Source organism: Anarhichas minor, unplaced genomic scaffold (genome assembly GCF_050575085.1).
Source record: "Anarhichas minor isolate MPS153535 unplaced genomic scaffold, ASM5057508v1 ptg000067l, whole genome shotgun sequence".
Lineage (NCBI taxonomy): Eukaryota > Metazoa > Chordata > Actinopteri > Perciformes > Anarhichadidae > Anarhichas > Anarhichas minor.
Genome location: NW_027466513.1, coordinates 4,210,064 through 4,235,468, shown reverse-complemented (window position 1 = coordinate 4,235,468; position 25,405 = coordinate 4,210,064). Strand labels below are relative to the sequence as shown.

Sequence of the window (25,405 nt, the reverse complement as noted above, 5' to 3'; positions counted from 1 at the left end):
ATGCTGCCGCAGAGCCAAAGCACGCAGGATATGGGCAAAAAACCAACTTATTCCCCTGCGAGGCTGGACTGAGAGCAGCCCGGACCTGGTGCTCATGCTCAGGGTCTCGGCTACAGTGAGCCCAGCCGGACCAGATTTACCGCTAATCCAGCATAAGAAGCATGTAGGGACAACCTGCTGGACTTTTTCACATTTTTTTCCTCCCCCTTTTCACTGCCAGGCCTTTTTAGAAGTTGTGTTCCCGGCCTCGATGAGGACGTGAGGATGCCATCTTTGCAGGCACGCTGAGAAAATACCCCGCTTGTGCTGGAAGTTCATGGCCAAATGTAGAGTCGTCGTGGCCGATGAAAAGAAGTTTAGTGGCACAATGTCGGCCAGTCAGGGGATGAACAGCGGCGTCTACAACTACTTCCTCAACATGGTGGCCTATCAGGTGAGAGCTGAGGAGCGGCAGCAGCGCACGAGGCAGCGACTGCAGCGACTGCAGCGATTGCAGCTGGAGTTTGTCAGTTTAGAGTTGATTGTAAGACAAAAGTGTGTCTTTATTAGTAGATGACTTAACATTAACCCTGGAGTCGGGTTAAATCAGGAATTTATAATTTAAATGTTCCAGAAATGTTGTGACAAGACATAAATATTGGATTGAAAAATGTTTAATCCAAAGAAAGCTGGTCACTGTAGCTTTTTTAGCAAATGTTGCTAAAACAGGAGGGAAAAGTGCACTTGTTGGGGACTATTTTTAGCGGCGGATCAATCCACATTTGGTGCTCTGAGTTATTTGTGGCAGCAGGACGGTGTGTGTGAGATTGAGTGGAAACAGACTACAGTGTTTGATCATTGTGATAACATGTCACCCAGTGCAACAGTGAGGCTCATTGATGAAGAAGAGGAAGAAGAGATATCAGACGCACACATGGCTGATGACTAGTGATGCTACCGGTGGGACTGTATAGAAATGTCAGTCTGTCTGTCTCACTTCCAACTCATTAAATACCGACGCCCGGTCAGTCGCCCTATGCTTCCTCCAACACCACTTTTGAACGTGTCAGGGCAGAATGCGCTCATACAGCACTCGTAGCAATACCTAAGAGAAAAGTAATGCGCCGAAATTCGTAGATATCCCAAGAAATCAATTGGTATGTTATCCAATTAATAATGAACCAGGAAGTTTAAAAGCCCACACAGGGCTGGCGGGAGGTGGATGGGTCCAACAAACACAGGCGGCAACCTCCGGTTCTGCCGAGTAAAGCCGATGTGGAAGTATCTTAAAGCTGCATTCTCTCTACTGGCCATCAGGGGGCGACTCCTCTGGTTGTATAGAAGTCTATGAGAAAATGACTCTACTTCTCTCTTGATTTATTACCTCAGTAAACATTGTAAACATGAGTTTATGGTCTCAATCTCTAGTTTCAAGTCTTCTTCAATACAGCATGATGTTCATTTAGTACATTATGGTCCATTTAGAGTCAAACAGACCATAGGGGATGCTTCCTCCTTCCAAATACGGTCACTTCTGTTCATTGGTTGCGAAAAAAACAACCCCCGAAAATTGTCAAACTCAAGGCTTCGAAACATCAACAAACCAACGGGTGACGTCACGACTACGTCCACTTCTTATATACAGTCTGTGAACAAACAGCAAGCCTTCAGCTAGGAGGCCGCTCTTCGCATGTGAATCTATAGGTCAATGGTGATTGACTTATCACGTAACTTGCGTACTTCAGTAGCGACACTTCAGTAGTTATTTTAACCCAAATGACGATCATTTTCTAACCAAGGAGTTCTGACTAAACCTTGCGGTTTCCCGGGAAGACGGAAGTTTATTTTGAAAAGACTGTGTGCATGTAACGCAAATAAATTGCCACTTGTTGCTGGACTTTTGTCGGAAAACGCACATAAAATAACTTTTTGTTCGTTATCATACAACCCCTTGTATGAGGATAAGTGGTCAGGGACAGCATGTCAGTTTCAGCTGGTTACATGCATACAGTGTGTTTTCAACATAAACTTCTAATGTGGGTTTGCTTAGATTTTAGGTTTACTCACACTACACAACTACTTGGTTAGGTTTAGGAAAAAATCGTGGTTTGGGTTAAAATAAGTATATTTATTTCATAAATAAACGTTGTTCCGTAACTTTCGTACTTAACTAACACCAGTTGCGTAACAAAGTTATTTTGGTGTAAAATAAGTCATCATTGACTTGGTTTCACACCGGCATGAACAACGGTCTCCTGGGTGAAGGTCTTGTGTCTCAAACCAGCCCTGTGTGGACTTTCTCTCTCTTTCTACTACAGTTAGCATGCTAACATGCTCAACTAAGCTGGTGAACATGGTAAACATTCTGTGTTGGCGACGCTACTAGCTTGACTACATTTCTGAGCAGCGTGGTGGCAGCGTAGCTGTTTTTCAGAATCAAATAGCTTCTCAGTAGCTTAGCTCTTTTATTGATCAAGAAGTGAGGTAGCGTCCACAAAAAACACATTTTTTCCCCCCAAGCGTTGATGAAGCTCAAGCAGCTTTCTGTTGCTGTCTGAAATGAAACTGCTGAGTATCAGACAGTAAGTGATGCCACCGCCCAAACACGGACGTGAATGCGTGGCCGACAGAAGCGCGACTGTGACGTGACGCACCGATTGGGCTGATGTCTACGACATCTCTGCTGCCGGAAATACGGACACACCAGCTTGTGTTTACTTGATGGAAAAGGTGGCAGAGAGGGAAAAAACTGAGAAACATAAACACAGTTTGATTATATTTATTTATATATAAGTGTAATACTGTAGCGCAGGGCAGGTGGATTTTGCTGTTGTAGTGATGTGCATGCTTGTTCATGGATAATTATTAATTACATCACTAAATTATTAGTCATTTATAGTAGGAATACATATTTAAATGATACATTCTCATATTCATAGCTTTGACTTGGAATGAAGTTGTTTCAGTGTAGTAAAAAAAGAAATAGCTTGGATGTAGTTAAACTCCTTGAAGGGGTCATTTGATTTGTGTTTAAGTGTAATTATGCCTCCAAGCACTACGCAGTGTTCTTGGTAAAGGCCTCAGCCAAGTTAGTCTCATGCCAGTAAACGCAGGTGTTGCTGAATGGGGGAAGAAGAGGTCAACATAGCGCGGCGTTATTTGTTTTAACTTTGTGAACAATTGTAGTGGAAGTGCCGGACATTTATGGAAATTATTTGCAATGTAAGAAAGTATTGTCTAAACAATTCATCAATTAGCAACCAGTAGCAGCTTCAGTGTTGCACTCGTGTGCAGATTGTAATGCCCTCTGAGTCAATTTACAGACCCTATAATCAATCAAATGTATAATCAAAGTAAATTCATACGCAGAATGAAATTTGTTGCTGTATGAAATGTAAATTGGATCACTGGTGCATGTGATTCATGCAGCATTAGCTCTCAGATTAGCTTGTTAAATACATGGAAAGATGCAGGAGATCTTATAATCGTACGAAGAAACAGCTGGAGGGAGTCCTGACCCGTGTGTCTGGGAAATATTAATTTACCATTTCTCATGAGACAAGACTCCGTTACTAGGAACTAAAAAAGCTGATTATTGCTCAGTGCACGTTTGTTTGCACAGCTCCGATGTCCAGCACAGACACGGGTTTGTTCCCTTTGTAAAATGCTAAGTTTTATATCGTTTTATTGACGTCCTATATCTCTTCGTGTACATTCATACAGGGTCTACAAATGATTAACATGTATAAAATAAATATGATTTGATTCAGGATTTATGGATTAAACTGAAGGTTGAATAATCAGCGATTTTTAGGTTGGAAACATACAAATTAAGCACCAATGTAGCGGATCCAACAAAATCTCATGTATTTAATCTTTTTCTGCTTGCTGAGGGATGTTGGCAGCGGCCTCTCGGTTCAGAAAGTAGGTTATTTTCTGACTCACTGGGCGTTTTGTGGCCGTGATGATGCCTCCAGTCACAAATAAGAGTAGATAATAATAATAAACTAAATGTATTTATGTAGCACTTTTAAAGAGCGTTACACAGACAATTGCTAGAAATAAACATCGAAAACATGAAAAAGCATCTAAAACAACAAGAAGAGAACAGTAAAACCAGAAGAAACTTATTAAATAAGTTATAAGTAAATATAAATAAAATCAAAGACAGAGAAAAGGGTCAACAAACAGACAATGATTCTATCCTCTTGTCAGTGTTTTTGAGATGCTGAAGGATCAGCAGAGTGAGACGTCAGCTGCAGAATAATAAAATCCAGAGAAACATTTCTGTGGACTATTTAATCCTTCAGAAGCGGAATCGATGGAGACAACATTTGATCAAACTGATACAGGATCAAATCATTTTTGAGCTGCTGCACATGATTAAAGCTCTATTCTTATTTAGTCTTCGATGAGAAGATGTTTGATAATCTTCTCTTACCGTTAGCCATCAGAGCATGACCTGCATGTGATGAGTTATAATAATCTGGATTCAACGCACTAGCATTCATAAATACAGTTACATTTTTGTCCGATATAAAAAACTTGCTGTGCATGAAAACATCTGTCCCATACATCATCAGTCAGACCTCCAGACTGTGATCTGTGCGTTCAGGTTTAGTTCAGGACCAGCGGTGACGGACTTAACATCCAGACGTTTATCAGAATCAGAACCAGACGCTGTCGGACTCAGTAGATTAATCTGCCTCACTGCCAAACACTCCGTCGGTGTAAGTTGTCTGACACAGTGACCTCCGAAAGTCTTCAGACATGTGACTAAAAATCACATACTGTTCATATGCTGTTCAAACCACAAATGTTTTATTTTATGTCAATATTATAATTATGATCTATTGTGCAGATGACTGGTGAATTTGTTTGGTTATTACATTTTTTGGGAGCATTTTGCCTTTATTTGACAGTGCAGAGAAACCGGAAACATGGGAAGAGAGAGATAATACCTTCATTTGTGTATCTTAAATACTCACATAAAGGCCCCTTTTCCACACAAATTCTCATGGTCCAAGGGATGAGTTAAAGCGCCATGTTGGCATCTCAAAACGCCGACAAATTTCAAACTGGGCTTGGTCATACTGTCACAGTGCCGGGAGCAGGACAGGCAAGAAAGACCCAAACAATGCTGAGATTTAGTGATGATAATTTAAAAGCGCAAAAGCTTTCTGACACAAAACAGTCAGGTACGATCGGCAGATACAAGCAAACAAAAACTCCTTGCAGCAACAAACGGACAAAGGGACAGGTGGAACTGATCAGGGCTGGGCAGACAATCAAAAAGGCGGGAAAACTCACGAAAGACGACACATGAGGACTGAACTTCAAAATAAAACAGGAAACAGACTAACCCATACCAAAGATCATAACACTTACTTGTGATATACTGGATTTTGATTATGTCAGAGCATCAGACATTTGGTATTACATCAATCAAATATTGTGTATTTTTTAGCCAAATGTATGGAAATGTCCATATGTACAGACTAGTCTATATTTTGGGGCCTTTGACTGCGTTGGGCCCCAAAACAACCAAATTTGATGCAGTGCCAATCCTAGCGTGAAAACTACACAGGGCGGATGTTGCCAAGAAACGCAGTGGGGTTCATAATGACACACAAATGAAAGGAAAAACCTGAATAAATGAGTGGAGAGACGGCAGGAGGACTCAGAGTGATGAGGCTAAGACCTTCAGCCAACGGATCTGAACCCAACTGAACAAGTGTTCCACAACGTTCTCCACCTGCACGGTGAAGAATGGTGTTCTGCAGGCTCATGGTGGACCAGCGTCTTACTAACACGCGGCCATTTTGTTCCTTTTTATTTGTCAGCATCTATATGGATTAACACACAGATAATTATGTAATGTGAAGGAACGACACTACGTCCAACCTACATCACATGGGAGAGTTAACACAGTTGTCTTTTCACTTTTTGCAACAAGCAATATGCTTTTATTCATGACACACAACGCATAAAGGAAAGCAAATAAGTATATAAGTTAAGTTAAGATAAGATAAGATAGAACTTTAGTGACCGCAAAGGAAATGATTGTGCCTGAGATTGATCAAAGGTTATAACAGAATAATAAGAGAAAAACAATAGAGCACAATTACAAACATAAACAATAGAGCGAGACGTATTAAGTGTATAATGATAATAATAATAGTCATAATGAAAGCACCTTTCATAACATGACATGCAGCTCAAAGTGCTTCACCGGAGAAACAAATCGATAACGGGTATTTAAAAAGAGAGGACACAAGAAGCAAACTCAATCAAATAATAATCCATTAAATAAAGATACCAAATAGGAATACAAGAGATGAATCAAGTTGAATGGGGAAAGAAACATAAGAAGTAATACTGACACAAGTGTATAAAAGAATAGCAATATGAGGAAGATACATTTAGTTTAATTCAAATGAAATCAAATTAAAATATTAAGTGTACAAGAAGTAATATTATCATTAGTGCCTAATAGAAACTAAAATAGAAAAGTAATATTTTTCTAATCTTGGCCTCATGTATGTATATTTTGCTTTGTTTGTTTGAGATATTGGACATCAGTCTCCGTCCTGTCCCCCTCAGATATGCTGCTGCTGTGGACCGGCTCCCTGCTCGCTCTGCTGTGCCTTCTGTCCTCCGGTCAAATCCTCCACCAGCACGCGGGTCATGTACACGCTCTTCCACATCATGAGCTGCGCCGTCTCCTGCCTCATGCTGTCCCGCACCGTCTCCGAGCTCGTCAGGGAAAATGTGAGCACCGGATCTGATCCTCCACGACACACACACACACACACACACACACACACACACACACACACACACACACACACACACACACACACACACACACACACACACACACACACATCCAAGGACTGAAACATAACAGCCGATAGAACAAGAGAACTCTGTAATCATTTCGTACAAAAAGTCCAAAATCTGTGAAAACACAATCGGAAGCCGAAGTCCTAATTTAGCTTCGCAGTTCTTTTATACCCCAACATGGATTGTGATTGGCTGCAGGTCGACAGGTAGCCTACACCACGCAACAGGGCAAAAAGGAACAGACACATTTAAACGAGACACCACATATGAAACGTTGAAAAAGTATCTGGTTTGCCTAAAGTCACAAACTAGGGCTGAGCGCTACGGCCTAAAATTTACACCACGGGTACAATTTGGAGGCACGGACGGCAACTGTATATATTTCAGTAAATTTAAATTTTCCTAAAATGTCCATATGAATGCTTCTGAAGGGGGAGAGCAATGTTACGATAACTGCATGAAATAATTTCAAACGTCCCCGAAGTCAATGTAAACCTTCAAAAATTCAAAATGTTATCTTTTCACTTTGTTAGTTAGTTATTTGTGGAAAATGTGCAATTCAAATAAAGAAATAAAGAAATAATATTATTTTTATTTGAATACTTGGCATCAGTAGTTCTAATGATGTATTATTATTTAGGTCATAATTCACTCTCTAATATCTACTTTGTATTGCTGTGAAAACATCGCCTTCACACAACTGGATTTATTGAAGATTCTCGCCAAAAATAAAATTTTACAAGATATCATTTGTGCACACCAGGACGAAGTTATAATTTACTCTCCCAATACAAATTTTTACTGAGGAGAGCTTGAACGCACCAAGCAAGTCAACGCAACCCCTGTTAGAGTTTGCTGTTTAGCGCTGTGCACAAGACTTGCATGATGGGAATGAATTTCAATACAACAAGTGTCTGATTAAGTTAGTTGTTCCAAATGTTTTAAGGTCGTTTCTCCACGGCTTATTTTGGACTTGCAGTTGTGACAAAGTGTGAGCTTTATGTAATGTGATGTGTGTGGCTGTGACGTTACTGTCTGTGTGTCAACGCAAAACTCTCATGTGTCGGGCATGAGACTCTTAAAGAGACAGGCGCTGAATCGGAGCGTTTCAGACAGAGGGTGAATACGGGTATATTCAGACAGACAGTTTGACAAAAATGAATGCGTTTTTTGAGCGTTGAAGCATAAAAACATGCTCTAGTAGAAACCCGGAATACAAGTAGGAACCTGAAAATGAGCATTATATGTGACCTTTAATAATAATCGGAGAAAAATGCAACTCAGTCGTTTCCACTGCTTTGATTGGCTCGGTGGGGTATAAGAACTACTTTCTCAATGTTCAGCTGGTTCTGGTGGTCGAAATCTACCGTACGGTTCACTCCCTTTGCCGACTACTTCACCGGGAGGAGAGCAGGAGAGTCTAGATCAATGGATGTCGAATTGCATTCTAGAAGCTATCTAACTTTGTTGCGGTAGATAAAATACGTTGTGTGTGTGTGTGTGTGTGTGTGTGTGTGTGTGTGTGTGTGTGTGTGTGTGTGTTTCAGGTGCCTTTCTTCAACATGGTGTGTGACCAGGCGCACGGCGGGGGCCACTGCGAGATGCTGGTGGGCTACTCGGCGGTCTACAGAGTCTGCTTCGGCACTTCCAGTTTCTACCTGATGATGGCGATCTTCCTCATCGACGTGAAGTCCAGTCAGGACTACAGAGCGCTCATACACAACGGGTCAGTGCTGCAGAGTCTATGATGCTGATGATAATTCTGAAAGGTTTTTTTCCATCTGCATCATCAACAAAAACAACATGCATTAAACAATATATTCAAGACGATACTGTAAAATACTGCAGCTCCCTGCTGCTATGGGACAATCAGTCTTTGTTGAGAGGTTTTGTAGCAGTCGTAGAAATGTAGAACGGGCCTCCAGACTTTACTAGAAGTTTGGGACGAGTCTATATTTCATTTTTTTTTCTAGTTTCAAGAAACACATGACATCTTGGACCCAATGAGAAGAGGCTTTGTTGTGTATCTCTTCTCTTATAAACGTTGGTGATCATCAAAGTGTAGATTACGGCTGTGATTGTAACACATCATTCAGACAAACACTAGACGAGTTATTGTGTGTCGATGTTCTGACATTCATGAATACAAAGATGTTTTTTTCCAGGACGTTTGTACTTGCACATGAACGCAGCTGGAGTTTTTCTCCGGATTAGGTTCCAAAGATCTTTATGTCATTTCCCTTGAATCAGAATATTTAAATCTGGACCAGAGATGTTTCCACGCCTCTCTAGAAGCACACCCGTCTCTAAATACGTCACTACGGTGCGCTGTGTGTTCTCCCTTGGCTCACCTGACCCGCTCTATTTAAGGATCCTTGTTGTCACACTTTCCATAGCAGTCGATTAGAGCGCTGACGTATCTCAGATTAGGATTTGAAAGCCTGGATTGTTGGGCCTCTCGGGTGTAAATACTCGCAAGAGTCTTAATCGGTGCCACGGTGAAAAGGTTTCAGGGTCTTTGGACTGTAGGGGGGTCAGGGAGTGCCCCAGAGCCCCAGAGCCCCGATGAAACCTCGTATGTCCAGACGCAGTTTCATTAACAAATGAATAAACAATATTACAATATTCACGAAAATTGTTTTTGAATTTCAGTATATATTATATTATATTATATTATATACATTAAGCCACATAACATAATTTCAAATATATTTTAAATTGAATTATGTCTATTCCTTTTAACTCAACCTTCCCTTACAATACTTGTATAATGTATAAATATATAATAACATAGAAACAGTTCTCCATGAGTTTAACTCTTTAATGGTTTATTTCTTGAATAAACAGTAGAGATCATCCAAAGCAGTCAAACTGTTGTTTTTTACAAGCACTTCACAGCTCGAGCTAATTTCAAAACTCTCATATTAACTAAATACATTTATTTGTACAGCCTAATACCACAAATTCTCCGTCCTTTGACCCTCGCATCAAATAAGGAAAAACTCCAAAAATATTTACTTTTGCCTCAGAGGAGGGATCTCTCCCTGAGGACGTACAGAAGTGCAAAAGAGGTCACGTGGACCGAATGAAGAACAAAATAGAATTACAACGTAGTCGATCCATATGATATGAATGATAAATATTGGCCCAGAAACAGCTTCTCCCTCCCCGTCGATGGCTCCTCTGTCTCCTCGTCTTCCAACATCCGCAACCTTGGACTCAACCCTTTCATTTGAATCCCACATTAACCACGCTGTCGAAAAATCCAGCCTTTTTCCATCTCAAAAGCTTTCCACCGCTCTCCTTTTCTGCTGCTGAAACCCTCATCCGCTCTCACATCACCTCAAGACTCGACTACTGCAACAGCCTTCTATTTGGTTTTCCCTCCTCAAAACTCCTCAATAAGCTTCAATACGTTCAAAACTCAGCTGCTCCGGATCCTCAAACACTCGCCACTGTCCTCCAAAACCTTATGAAACAATGCATCCCTTTCACACTCCTCCTCATCACCTACAAAGTTCTCCATAACATGGCACGCTCCCTACCGATCCACACTCCTGCACGTACCCTCAGATCAGCAACTGCTCACCTCCTCACGCCCAAAACAAGGACCGAGCATCAAACCTCGGGTGACGGGGCTTTTTTCTGAACTGTCAATTCCTCTCATGTAGGTGTTAAAATATTTTTCTTTATTTTATCTCCCTTATAAAATGTCTTGGAGTTTATATAAGCAATTCCTAAATAAAATGTATTATTATTATTATAATTTGTCTTATTATATAATGAGAGTATCAGTAGTAGCACTAATAATAGCAGGATAATGATAGAAACATGATAACTACTTTAATGATGATGACATGTGACAAATAATATTAGCATATTAGTTTTAATATCACACAGAAATGAATGACTCCTGGGAACATGAAAGAAATGATTGAAAACACAACATTTGACAGGATTTGCAAAGAGGACAATTTGTAGTAAATGGACAAAAACATGCTAAAACCAACTGGTACAATTTGAATTACTGGTTATGTGTATGGAGAGAACAAGCAGGACCAAAGAATTAAAGAAACCGTGACAAAAAAAAGTTAATGAATGAATGCAAATGACGAGAATCTCTTCAGATTGAAACTGTTCTGTCTTGTTTCCGTGTTGTCTGTCGACCTGCAGCTTCTGGTTCCTGAAGTTCATCACTCTGCTGGGGACGTGCACCGCCGCCTTCTTCATCCCAACAGAGTCCTTCCTGCACGGTGAGAAGCCAGACATGAACCCACACTGAGGAACACACGTGGTGGTCGGAGACGGCGGAGTCGGTGCAGCTCCCTCTGAGTCCTGCTGGAGGGCAGCAGAGACCCGCCGCTCCGCCGCTCCACTGCTGTGAATTATTGGACCGTAAATCTCTGCAGCTTGACTTCACTTTGTGTGGGAACAATAAATCTGATGGTGATACAAGCGTGAGATCAGAGCTGATTTATGATCCGCAGCTTGTTCTCTCTCTCTTCTCTCGGAAATAAATCAAAACACCTTTCTTCCCCCCCCCCCCCCCCCCCCTCCTCTTTCTCCCAGCTTGGCATTATGTTGGTGTGGTGGGAGGATTTGCCTTCATCCTCATCCAGCTCATCCTCATCACAGCGTTTGCGCACACCTGGAACAAGAACTGGTGAGTGAGAGGGTCGTGTGAATAAACTGTTATACCGCTGTGTATGTTATATATTGTGTATGATAGGGGTATAAATCATGACAGAGGACTTTATGAAATGTGAAAACAAACTGGTGATGAAATACAATAATGTGAATTATTTCACCAAAAGTAAGACACACCTGTCCACAAACCTTTGTTTTCAGGCTTAGTTTATTGTTCAAATGATGGTCTGTTTGACTGTGAATGGACCATCACTTACTAAATGAACATCATGCTGTATTGAAGAATACTCTTGTTGATGACGGATTCATCTTGTGTCCAGCAGAACTAAATCATAAAGACTTCAGCAACATCTGTCTCCTCCGTCCCAACACCTGGAACTGTTTCTGTTTTCATCGACTTTTTCTAGTTTGTGGGTTTAATTTTTGTTTGTTTAATGAAGTTTAATTTATCAAGCACCTTTTAAACAAATGTAATTGAAGAAGAAAAATAATAAAATAAAATGCAACACCGAATAAATAGATCACGGCAAAACAGTAAAATGTTAATAAAGTAAAATTAGAATGAGATCAAATAAAAAACTAAATATGTATATATGAAGAAGAAACGCATCAAATCCTGACATTTGAGAAGCTGGAAACAGCAAATGTTAACGATTATTATCATGACATTTATCAAAATTTCCAGTCTATTTACTATTATTACAATGATACATTTTTTTGTTAATCGACTGATCAATTAACTGACTCATCATTGCAGCTCTAATTAAATATCATTCAAAGAGTTAACAAAACTAAAAACTTATCACACGAGGAGGCTATGATGATGATGATGATGATGATGCTCCCACTCTAGATCTACTTGTTTGTTTGCTTGTTGACGTCTCTGTACGTCGTCTCCATCGTGTCCTCATTCGTTCAGCCAGACTCGTCCCAGATGTTTTTGACCGTCTCCAGCTGTTGCTGTTGTGCCTTCCGTCTCTCTCGGCGACCTCTGAACTCCCCTGTCTCTCGGGCAGAGTTGTTGCAATAACAACTAAGAGGATTTATTCATGCAGGGCCTTTTCCAACACAAACACACAAAGCTAACAAACCTCTTATTCCCTTTACGGTGGTAAAGACTCTCTCTTCCTTCTGGTTTGCAGGTCAGAAGACAAGCTGCTCAAAATAACACTGATGTCTTATCATCTTCTCGTGTGGCGTCGGCCGATTACGTCAGCCATCTGTGTTACTGTGTCACTAACCGTAACCGGAGGCTGTACGGTCTGTGTGCAGTAACTCATGAGAAACAAGGAAAACTCACAGACTTTATATCAGAAGTGGACGTACTCATCGTGACGTCACTCATTGGTTTGTTGACTGATGTTATGAAGCCTCGAGTTCGTCGATTTGGTCGTTACCATCTTGTCTTTTTGCAACCAATGAACAGAAGTGACCATGTTAGGACTGAGGAGGAGTGACGTAGAGACGCCGGATACGTAGAGACCTGTCAATCACCGTGTAGCCCCGCCCTAAAGCATCCCCTGCTTTATGGTCTGTTTGACTCTAAATGGACCATAATGTACTAAATGAACATCATGCTGTATTGAAGAAGACTTGAAACTAGAGATTGAGACCATAAACTCATGTTTACAATGTTTACTGAGGTAATAAATCAAGAGAGAAGTAGAGTCATTTTCTCATAGACGTCTATACAACCAGAGGAGTCGCCCCCTGATGGACACTAGAGAGAATGCAGCTTTAAGGCTTCACTTTTCAGAACAGGTTGCCGCCCCGGAAAATGATCACATTGTTTTTTAAGAAATCCTGAATTTGCCCCATAAATAAATCACTTGTGACCTAAATTTGTGGCAACATTCATTGAAATCTGCTATCAAACGGTAATAAAACCATTTAACCCTCCTTGGTATAAAAAATAACACTTCAGATGTTCCTCTGACAGCTGCAGCATCCCGGCAGAAGTTCATCTCTCTCTGTCCTCTTGTGTTGCTCTCAGGTTGACCGGAGCGGCGGAGAACAAGCGTTGGTATCTGGCGGTGATGTGCGCCACCCTCTTCTTCTACACCATCGCCACCATGGCCTTCACCTTCATGTACAAGTACTACACGCACCCGATCGCCTGCCACTTCAACAAGGCCCTGCTGTGGGTCAACCTGGGGCTCTGCGGCCTCATGTCCTTCATTGCCGTCACGCCGTGCGTGAAGCAAAGTGAGTCATGAAAACACACCCGCGTGTGTCTGTCGTCGATTCCCGATGGTGAAATAACACTTAGTCCATCTCCAGCTATGCAAACATCCCCCTGTTGAAACCAGCGCTGCTGCAGATAATAATAATTAGATGTACTGTAAGATAATATCATCTGGTTCTCCCTCTGAGGACCAAACGTTGACTGCAGGCCGACTTTGTCTGCACATGTCTGGGTTCTAAGATTGAAACAGTTGATTACAGAGGTGGAAGAAACTAAGTACATTTACTCAAGTACTGTACTTTAATAGATATTAGTACTTTTTTCCACCATTGCTCAAGTTTAAACCTAGGTACTGGTACATCTCTTGAGTATTTCCATTCATGGAGCATTTTTTAATCTAATTTTCTTTGACTATAATTCAAAAGGAAACGTACTTTTCACTCCACCATCTGATACCTGGAGATACAAGTTACTTTGCACATTAAGTGTTTGCATTCATACACTGTACTTTCAGTGTGAATATCTGCTGTTGGGTAGAAACATTGTAATTGCAAATGAAAACTTTTAGTTTCAGCTTAATGACACAATTCATTTTAAACATAATGTAAATTTAGGATCCAGAGCTCAAAGCTGTTCCAGAGCGTTTGATCGTCATCGTCTTCAGCATAATGGATTTTGTCTAGTTGTCATAGAAATGTGTAAAAAACTGTTTTGAACACACACAAAATAGTGATATCAGGTTTTAACCCTGCAAAGGGAAAAATATCTCCAAATTTGGGGCTTTTCATTACCAAATATTAAAGCTTGTTTTTACAGATTTAAATAAAACCTTAAGTAACATGTCAATAATATCAATAACTCAAAAATCAACCTCTCTGAAAGGAACCTGTTTTCTCTGTCAACTCTTCTCACTATTAGTAGTTTTACTTTTACATCAATAAACTGAGTACATGTTAAGACTTTATACTTGTTTACGTTTACTTAAATCAATGATTGAATTGTATAATTTGTACACAGCAGTTTGTACTTTCTATAAAGATAAAGGAGTTGATTCTCCACCACTGCTTGCTTGTGAAGTGTGTGTGCATGTCAGGTATTGTACATTATGGTATGTATTCTGACCCTCCCCTCTCTCTCTGTCTCTGCAGAGCAGCCTCGGTCGGGGCTCCTTCAAGCCTCCATCATCAGCTGTTACGTCATGTACCTCACTTTCTCTGCGCTGTCCAGCCGCCCGCCAGAGAAAGGTACGCTAACTAACCAGACGCAGAGCAGAAGCTCAGCAGCAGACCTCTGCAGCTCCAGAGTTCACTCCGACACACAAACCTCCACCGAGGTTGTGTCAATTATAAGAGAAACACGGTGCAGGAAAGGAAATGTTGTCAGAAACTCGTTCTTTGATTGCAAGTGAAGTGTTCACTGTGTGTTTTTCTGACTTTAAATCTGCAGTAATCAATATTCTTCTAGGATAAAAGGGTTTAATGACTACTGTATGTGTAATATGAAAGGTGCTGCTCATAGTGACGAACGCACAGAGAATTATTACCCCACTCTGCACGACGTGACAAACAGATAAACGTAGCAACTAGCCGGTGAACACAATGGAGCGTTTAGCCGCTAAAGAGTCGGACATCTTTCTCAGGAGATGGTGGAGACCAAAAGACGGGCAAAAAGAGAGAGAATACTGGACTTATATTTGCGAAATGGCTGTAAATGTGACTCCAAATCGATGTTGCTCTGTGTCTACTGTATGAAAACTGTTTGCTAAAATGTTCACCGTGACAACTTCATAAAGGTGTAGTGTAAAATTTAACAATCAACTATTTTTGAGCGACACATTTTAGTCGTTTTGTGTGTCTTTGTAGTCGTTTTGTGTCTCCTTGTAGTCATTACGCATCGCTCTGTGGTTTTGTGTCTCTCTTCGGTCGTTTACGATTTGAGCACTTAAGTTAGACGACGACTACAACGATAAAAACACGAGTAATGTCAAGATGAAATGTCATAAAGGAGTGCGGTTAGAACAGCGCTTAACGAGGCGCCACGCAAACAGTGAAGGGTGCACAAATGTTATTCTGTTATTATGTTGCTAAAACTTAACTGACATGTTCATACAGCAGATGTGGTGCATATCTCACTTTTTAAACAGCATTTTATTTTATTTGAGGACAAACTGCAAGGAAATTTATGTTTTTCGTGTTTCTGCTTTCTCTCCTGAGCTGCAGTTGAGATATAATAACACAAACAACTCAAACACATTCGAAAAAGACGACTGTAGATTTAGTTTCTCATCTCTTACTGTGGCTCTTTACAGCCAGTATGAAATAGAGGAACGATAACAAACAACCAGTCATCGAGACGGAACCTCTCCTTTATTTACACCACAAGATAAATTGAAATGTTTCAAAAAGTGTTTTGTTTGTATCTCATCATCCTGTTACTGAAGAGCCCACACACACACACACACACACACACACACACACACACACACACACACACACACACTCGTATTTCTAAATCCTCTATAATTTGCTTCCCTCGTAATGACTCACCTGTTGACTCCAGGTAAGACAAAGAGCCTCCACATGACAGAGACATTAGGGCAGAGGCTTGTCAAAGGGCCCTGTCTTATCCGGGGTTTACATCTTAATGGCATGCATGCCAATAAAGACGTACACACACACACATGCAGAGATAATCTGGGATGAGATGTGCTCCGACATGCTGCCTGCTGGGCTGGTGGGCTGTGGTGAGGGCAGACAGGAGGATATGTGTTTCACATTCCTCATGGATCCATTGACAACATAATAACACAGGAAAACAGCCTGGCAGCGTCATTACATGTGTTCTCACACAGCTCGTCCCGTCGAGCAGATAAAAGGTCGGACAACACAAGAGGTCAAAGTCAAAACACAGTGTATGCCTCATATATTGTTTGGTGTATTTTTCTTATTCTTGTAGATACTTTAACTGTCCAAACGTAGATTGCGTTGACATGATGGAAGATATTTCCACCCGCTACAACGCCAGAAAACATTTAAGATGTAAAACATCGACAGTAATGAATTCACCAGCTGATGGTGTACTTCAGATTTATAGATGCTACTTTCTAGCCGTCACTTCGAAATGTTCAAAATCATAAAGCAGAGAAGAAGCCACGAGAGATATCTTGTAGTGCAGCACAGGTCGGGTCTCCAGTAAGGAGCTGATCAGCCTCAAAGCGGCTGTGGTGCATCTGCCAAACTAGTAGCAAGTAAAAGCACCTTTAGTGGCCGTTCACGTGCACGTTTTTTTTTAGCACCCTCAAGTCCACTGTTGTCGATGCTGCCTGTTTTTCAGGATGCGACCAGAGATGAAAATAGTTAAACTTTTGAAAACGCTGCACTGCATGTCATGTGACGAGGAACAACCAATCACAGCCCGGCAGATGTCTTTTCTTTCTCCCGTTAATATCAGTGTACGGTAAAGATATGAAGGACAAGTCAATCCTTTTAGTGCAGGACTACCCGGAGCTTCACTCTTTCCGTCCAATGACGTCATAACATCAAGTTGAAAGGTCAGACAAACTGACAGAGATTTACAGAGGTTTCATTGACTCCCGTTAGACGGCCTAAAGATGTATCATTACTGTCAGTTACTGTAGTTACAGTTAGAGCTGGAACAACCAGCCATTTAATCGATAAGTCACTTGACAGAAAATAGAATAATCATTTAAAGTATTTTTCAAATTTTTGAAGGTTCCAGCTTCTCAAATGTGAGAATTTGATGCATTTCCTTGTTACCTTCCTCGTTTTATTAGTAAACTGGATCTCTTTGAATTTTAGACTGTTTGTCAAACACAAAAAGCTGTTTGAACCCATCATGAACCCTGTTTACTGGTTTATCATTTCTAAATGTGGCGGTACTGAATCCACAGATTCCAGCTGATCGGGAAGAAGCGTGAGAACAAGTTCCCAACCACGTAACACAGAAACAAATCTCACAAGTGCCTGCCATTATAATAACAATGCCTCTTCAAAAAGTAAATGTGTATGAAAAGGTGCTTCAATGAAAATAAACCACAACACAAAATAACATAATGTAAAGCCTGCAGGCGTATCGTTAGGATATGTAATGCAGGCAACCTAGTGGAAAGGTGCTCCTTAATATTCATTCCATCTAGCTTTCAAATGCTCAAAATCCCCTTAATCAGAAAAGTTAAGACAGCAAAGAGTAAAGGTCTCAAAAGGGCATAAAATACCAGAGTTTCTGACTAAATCTGCTAAGATGAGGTCTGCAATAAGTGAAGGATCAGAGTGTCCCGTGTGTTCATAAAAGGCGTCGTCACAACCTGATTGGCCACAAAGCCGCTCTCAGTTCTTAATTAGGAGCCAACAGGTGATCTGAATAAACCTCCAATCAACTCAGGATGAATGTGACATTCAGGTAAAACTAGGGGAAAGATAAATGACAGCAACCACCAATGAATGAGAGACTACATATAGAACGATGTTGTAACAGGTTCTCTGCTACCCGGTGGGTCTGGTGAGCACAAGGATGCCAGCACGCGGTTGAATGACGGTTTCAAATGTTCTTTATTGTCATGGAATCTGACTGGCTTGGCCGTGTGCTCTCCTGCCTTGCCTCCGAGCACACGCCGCGGGAGTTTTGCAGTGCTCTCCCGTCCTGTCCGTCCCAGTGTCTCACTGTGCTCGTCCCGAGCTGTCCCTCTCGCCTCCGTCGCTACTGTTGATTAAATACAGCTGAGAGTGAGACAATCAGGATCAGTTTCAGCTGCGCCTAATTAAGTCTCTTCCCGGCACCGTTCCCTGAACCACTCCCACACTCCGTCCCCTCCACAGCTGAGCCACCCACGCCCGCCACCACAGATGTATCGTCCCTTCTTTCATTTTCGTGTTTCAAAACCCCAATCAGAAAAAAGAATTGGAACCTGTAGCGAGCGTAATTAATGGGAAAAACTGGAGTGAGATCTGTGCCCCGATCAATGAGAAATGACTTGTAGCCTAAACTTCAAATCCTTTTTAGATAAGATTGATTTCCTATTGGTCCTTTTTCCGTCCATAAAACTGTTGCTGTTGCTGTTTAATCCATGATAAACGCTGTAAATCTGAGCTCACTAAAGTTTCTGTCATCTTTGAACTCCTCCGCAACTTCCAAACTGTTCAGAGCCACCTGACACCCCACCAGGGGTGAGAGCTTCAGTCTGTGTTCCTTTAACTCTCCTCTCTGGCTCCATTATATCTTGAATGTTATTCAAGTCTATTGAACTCTCCAGGTGTCCATTGTATCTGACATATTATCCACAGAGGCGTTCTGTATGTGTGAGTGTACAGTGTGAGTGTGTACAGTAGGTGTGTGTGTGTGTGTGTGTGTGTGTGTGTGTGTGTGTGTGTGTGTCCCGGGGCAGCGCAGGACATTGTAGCAACTTGTTGAGAAAATATGCACTCAGTCTGTTTTAAAAAACACCTTTTCACCACCGCAGACTGTCAACTGCACGCACACACACACACACTTAACACACTCTACTGCTCAGTGATATTTAATTTCCTCCTACTTTTGCTGAGTTTCCTTTCTCAGCTACTTTAATTTAGGGGCTTTGACACCTTTCATGCTAACGCCTCCAGAAAGTGTGTGTGTGTGTGTGTGTGTGCGTGTGAGTGTTTTGCCCGTCTTGTTTCGACATAAATCTGATTACGTGTCACATTTTTGTGACTGTCCTTTTGTGGGGGGACAACATGGGGACAATTGCAGATCCTTATAACATAAATCATTAAACTTTAGGGTGAAGACTTGGTTAAATGTTTAGGTTAAGGTTAGGGTTAGGGTTAGAGTAAGCGGATAAGGCTGGTAGTGGTTATGATAAGGGTTAGGGTAAATCTTCAGCTAATGAATGTAAGTCAATATAATGTCCTCATGAAAACAGGACTGTGTGTGTGATGCATCCTCCATACTGTCTTCTGAGGTCCTTGTTTGCCTTGTCTGTCTCAGGAAGGCTTATTCTGCTCTATGACCTCACCATGACACACACACACACACACACACACACACACATACAGAGTACTCCTCCTGTTTCTGAGAGGAAGAATTAGTCTGGAATTGAAATGTCACCTTAGAAGTGACTTTTTCACTCTCCCTTGACGACTCTTGACCTGAGTGTGTGTGTGTGTGTGTGTGTATATAACAGTCTGAATCCTGTAATTAGCTTGTGTTACCACTGAGTTCAGGTTCTTCTTATACCCCCCCCCCCCCCACACACACACACACACACACAAACACTAAACTCCTCTCAGGAATCCATAGCCGGCTCAAACGACCCTTTGGAGGTTAGGCTGATGTGTGTGTGTGTGTGTGTGTGTGTGTGTGCGCGCGTGTGTGTGTTTGGGAGTTACAGTGTCGTGCACATGCATGCACATGTGTGAGCATACAGTACATATTTGTGAGGACTCTGTGTTCACCCAGAGTGTCCAGAGGGTGAGTCTATAAAGAGGGAGACTGCAGCTGAGACCCCCCCCCCCCCTTTTTTAATATCTAACAGGAATGTTTTTCATAAGGCTGGTCTTCTACATTTCTTAGTGTCTTTAAACTGTATTTTTCTATCTTTTATCCATTTCACAGCTTTTTCATAGTCAGTAAGATATAATATTCACACTCATCTGTTTAACAATCATGTAAACTGTAAATCTATTTTCATTTAAACTTTTCTGCTGGCTGCAGTTACTTGACTGCACCACTAACGGCCACTACTTGTTTTCTAAAGAAAGAGAAGTTGACATAAAGCAGCAGCAGCAGACCCTGAATGACGCTGTGTTGCTCTCTGTGTCAGTGGTGTATCAGGGCATGAACATGACCGTCTGTTACCCCAGCGTGGGACAAGATGGCATCCAGAATGAGGGCAACGCTGTGGCCATAATTGGAGCTTTCATCATGTACTGCTGCGTCCTCTTCGCATGGTGAGTGGACTCTTTATCTTTCAAAATAATGTGCAAATAAATTAATTATCTTACCTGATACAACATAATAAAATAATAAGAAAAACGTCACTGTTGTATTATGTGCGTGTTCAAATCTAATTCCCCTCCCGCAGTAATGAAGCTTCCTACCTGGCGGAAGTGTTCGGCCCGTTCTGGATGATTAAAGTTTACCGCTACGAGTTCCAGAAAGCCACCTGCTGCTTCTGCTGGCCCGAGGAAGAGGAAGGTCTGTGCTGACGCAGTTAACATTACGGGATTGTCTTCTTCGCCTCGTGTTCTCACAGCAATAAATAAAGAGGCCGGGAGAGCTCCACGCGCTGCAAATAGACACAACACAAGCAAATTAAGAAGCTTTTTCACCAACACACATTTTACATCACATGCACAGCATTTAGACAAAGCACTGTAAGAAGCTCACAACAGAAGGGAAACTGTTTCCAGGGGGAACTTAAAAAGTGTTGCACACGGCTGGTTAGCAATTAGGTAAGCTGGTCATCCTTAAATTAACTAATCTCTAATTGGAGGACACTAATGCTAGTTCAATAACTTTGACTATTGCTCTATGAATTTGTTTAAATTGACAAGCTAATAAAAAGCTAAAGGCTAATGCTAGGCTATCTGCAATACTATGTGAACCAGGGCACCACAATGTTAAAATAAGCCATAAAAACTTAACATTTTAGGTGACCTAACAAAACCACTGACACAGCCAAGTTCAATTAACTATATTAGCCAAAAGCCATGGCAACAACAAGAGGCCCCAGCCGTGTGCGTCACTCTTTAGTGTCCCCTGGAAACAGTTTCCATTGTGTGAGTTCTTGCGGCGCTTTTTTCTAAATGTTGCGCATGTGTCGTCACGTTTGATGTTGTGAAGTCGATGGTTTGTTGTGTAGCCACGTTGGTGAAGATGTTTCTTCATTTGCTTGCTGAGCTCTCAGGGCCACCGTAGGTACAGGAGGTCCGGGATCAGCAATGTTCTGCATTCAGTTGGTATTTGTTTGCACAAAGCTTTTACACTTTCCAGGCAATTCAAACTCTGTTTTTATTTACATTATTGTAATGTACAAGTTTCAACTTTACGTGAACTTACTTGGTTTGCAAAGATTGTTTCTGGAAAATACTGACTTTTATTAAAGAGATTTATTTGAGCCACCGTCCACTGGTCATTAGAGGGTTTTAAGAGCACGGGAATAGCTTTCTTTGAGTGTGTACTGTGTGTATTCAAAAACTTTCCACCACAAAATGGCATCATTAAACAGAATATAAAATCATGGATGGACAGCACATTTATAGTTGTTTTTCTTTTTCAGCTGAGGAGGAGTTTGTGATGGACGAAGAGAACAAAGGCTGTCAGAAGGTCTTTCACAACGAGACGCAGAGAGTGGCTTACAGCTACTTCTTCTTCCATTTCGTCTTCTTCTTGGCCTCGCTGTATGTCATGATGACCCTCACTAACTGGTTCAGGTTAGTTTACGACACCGACTTGTTTGTGTCCCATTTGAAACCAAAAGCCAACACACACTTATTTTGATTTACATCCAACAAACATACTTATTTTAAGTCAAACCACAACGTTCTTTTCTAAACCTAACCAAGTAGTTTTGTTACCTAAGCATACGTTGGGTTTTTGTTTTGTTTCAATTTGCAACGTTAATTATTATTATTTTTGCACTTCTAGTAATTTATGGCAAAATCTACCAAATCATAAATTTTTCAATTAATTGTTTTATCACTTTGAGATATTGTTGGAAGGCTGTTACTCTGTCAAGGGAAGGTGGTAATGAGATTCTAAAAGTCTTCAGCTCCATCCTCCTCATCCCAACAATTCTCCACTAGTTCCAGAGCACTTTATCTTTTTATTTAACCTTTAGTTTGACAGGATATTCCCATTCAGATTTTAAATAATTTTTCTGAGGTAGTCCTGGCCAAGATGGAAAAATACAAGTTTCACACAAAACAGCACAAATAATAGACTGAAAAACAAAACAGTTCAGAGTTTAGAGTTGTTGTTTGGTCTATAAAATGTCAGGAAATTGTGAAAAATGTCCACCACTCCAGACATTCAGTTTATGTCACAGAGGAGTAAAGAAACCAGAAATTATTCACTTTTAAGAAGCAGGAATTAGAGAATTTTAACTTTTTTTTTCTTAAAAAATGACTCAGACCGATTAATTGATTACAGCAATAGTTTGTGATTATTGTAATAGATGACAACTAATTGATTAATCGATGCAACTCTTAAAAAGTTGAAGACAACATAAGAAATGTCACATGAAAGAGACGAGGAACAAACAAAATGGTCGTTTTGTTCCCCCTGCTGCTAAACATTGTTGTCCTCCTCCAGCTACGAGTCAGCAGTGTTGGAGACCACCTTCACCCACGGCAGCTGGTCTACCTTCTGGGTGAAGATGTCGTCCTGCTGGGCCTGCGTCATCCTCTACCTCTGGCTGCTGCTGGGCCCTCTGTGCAGCTGCCAGTCAGAATCCAGACCTCGCCGCTCGCGCATCAAACGGCGCGCGGGATCCTCTCGCCACGTCTCCGTGACAGTCTGACGAGCTCTGTGAAAGGGGGGGGGGCGGACGGGACGCGATGTGAACGTCAGGTCCCATGTGATTCGAGGTCACATGGGTCAAAGACTCGCGCTGCTGTGAGAAGGACCAATCAGAAGGCTCGGTGCCCTGCTGATTTAAGGAGAACTGGTTAAAGCCGTGACGTCACCGGCTTCACACCATGACTTTAAAACCACTGTGAGGACTCGACTGTGGTTTGGAAACACACTTAACAGTATGAATTGCCAAAGGGATCAGAAGGGGTGAACTCTCGCTCTGTGTAATGTTGGGCATTACAGTCAGTAGGTATGAAGATGGATACATTCATGAACTTTCATTGTAGTGGTGTATTTAATTGTTTTGCTATTTTTTAGACTGTTGATATTATAACAAGGGAGTATTCTAGATATTTGCTTTAATATTGCATCAGAGGCTCACATCCCAGTTAATGTTTTCTTTCATATAAGAAGAAAGAAAACAGAAAGCCCTGTTAGTCCTCCGATCTAAGACGGGCAGTCGATGGTTTCGATCATGAACAAATCTTTCTCAGAGTTGGAAACAGAACTGTGGGCTCATTGCATCGACTGTGTTGAGTTCACACATAATGTGGAGGCAAGAGATGCTCCAACGCCTCCACACATTTACCTCCGAGAGTTTTACAATCTGCACAACAAACGACATCCTCTGTCCTTGGATCCTAGCATCGGAACAAGAAAAAACCTTTTTAAACACGTGGTTAATGTTTTAAATTGAAACAAAACAAAAACATACCAAAACTACTTTGTCAGGTTCACTAAAAACATAATGTTTTGGCTTAAAATAGGTACGTTTGTTACGTTATTTGAGTTACGGATGTGAATTAGAATAAGGGCACGTTGACTTTTGTGACACAAACAATGGTCTCCTGGGTGAAAGTCCTGTGTTTGTTTGAGCCTCCCATCCACCACAGACGTCCTCCCCAACGCGGACCTCCTCAGACTACGATTAGAAACGTATATATATATATATATGTGGAGCGATGACCAGACTGTTTTTCGTCTCTTCAGCTTCATGTGCGCCATAATTTATTCGCTAAATCTGTTTCGGTTGCACTTTGTCGCTTTTGGCTTTTATCGATACATCAACTGTTCCACCTCAGCAAAAACCTTTTTGTGATTTTTCAATTTTTTTTGTTCAATTTTCTGCATTTCTTTTCTGATGCGCAAATTGAAAACGGTGCATGAAGACAGGTCGATGGAAACGCACCAACTGAGGCAAATTCAGAGTTGGTTCTCATTTCCAGCCTGAAGCCAAAGAAAGATTTGTTCATGTGTAGAAATATAAACCTAAAGTGTCCCGCGGGGTCACGAGGACAACAGATGTTTTCACGAGACGGACCTTTAAATGCTCAGAGACGGACAGACATGTTTGATGTTCTTTAAAGTTCTACACAAGACGTTTGTCATATTTGGGCAAAAGATATTTTGCTTTTGAGGAACACGATGCATGCTCGCATTTTGTTGCTATATAGCTCCTCATTCACTTGATTCTTGTTTACATTTCTATTTTGTATGTGTTACTCTATTTTGAAAAGTTAGAAAATTGAAACCAAGAGTGCTCAAAAAAAACAAAAAAACAACTAAAACTTCCAGAAGGGACAGAAGCTTTCTGTCTCATGCCTTCAGATGAAGTAGTCCCGTCTGCTGAGGCAACGTGATCTCACAGAAATACGGGAAATGACCACGACCTCCTAGAAGCACAATACTTGGTGGTGGCATGTTATGTCCAAAATTAGGAGAGAAGTAGAGTCATTTTCTCATAGACTTCTATACAACCAGAGGAGTCGCAACTAACGAAGTGGTTTTGTTGTCCAAACGTGAAATAGTTTAAGTGATGCAGACACGTCATTTGAACACATTACGTTAAGAGGTCATAGTCATTCCACGGATTCCTGTGGGACCAGGTTGGCTGAGATGAACCGTGTTGTGAATCTAAAGATAGTCCCTTTCCTCCCACACGTTCATGTTGATGTTGTGGAAACCTGAGACCGGTTTCTCCACTGAAGGGACGCTGAGCCGAGTGTCTGCGATGACTTCCTTATAATGATATTATATTATACGAGCAGCGATCTGGCTCAGTCATGAAATAAATACTTAGTTATATTATCTGTAGTTTAAATGTAGTGCTTCCTTTGTTGTAGATGTGAAGCTTTTTTGTAAATACATTGTTTTCTTAAAAACGCTGCTGTTCTCCTG

At 41.2% G+C, this 25,405-nt stretch overlaps 1 protein-coding gene across 1 annotated transcript; it reads left to right on the top strand.

Moving 5' to 3' along the window:
• The first annotated feature begins 316 nt into the window (after window positions 1-316).
• Window positions 317-25,383, top strand: serinc4 (serine incorporator 4). Its single transcript, XM_076078712.1, has 11 exons — window positions 317-433; window positions 6,583-6,750; window positions 8,373-8,551; window positions 10,999-11,078; window positions 11,395-11,488; window positions 13,466-13,677; window positions 14,806-14,901; window positions 20,475-20,601; window positions 20,736-20,848; window positions 21,933-22,086; window positions 22,967-25,383. The coding sequence occupies exons 1-11, from the start codon at window positions 317-319 to the stop codon at window positions 23,172-23,174; spliced, it is 1,548 nt and encodes a 515-aa protein (XP_075934827.1). The 3' UTR covers window positions 23,175-25,383.
• The last annotated feature ends 22 nt before the right edge of the window (window positions 25,384-25,405 follow it).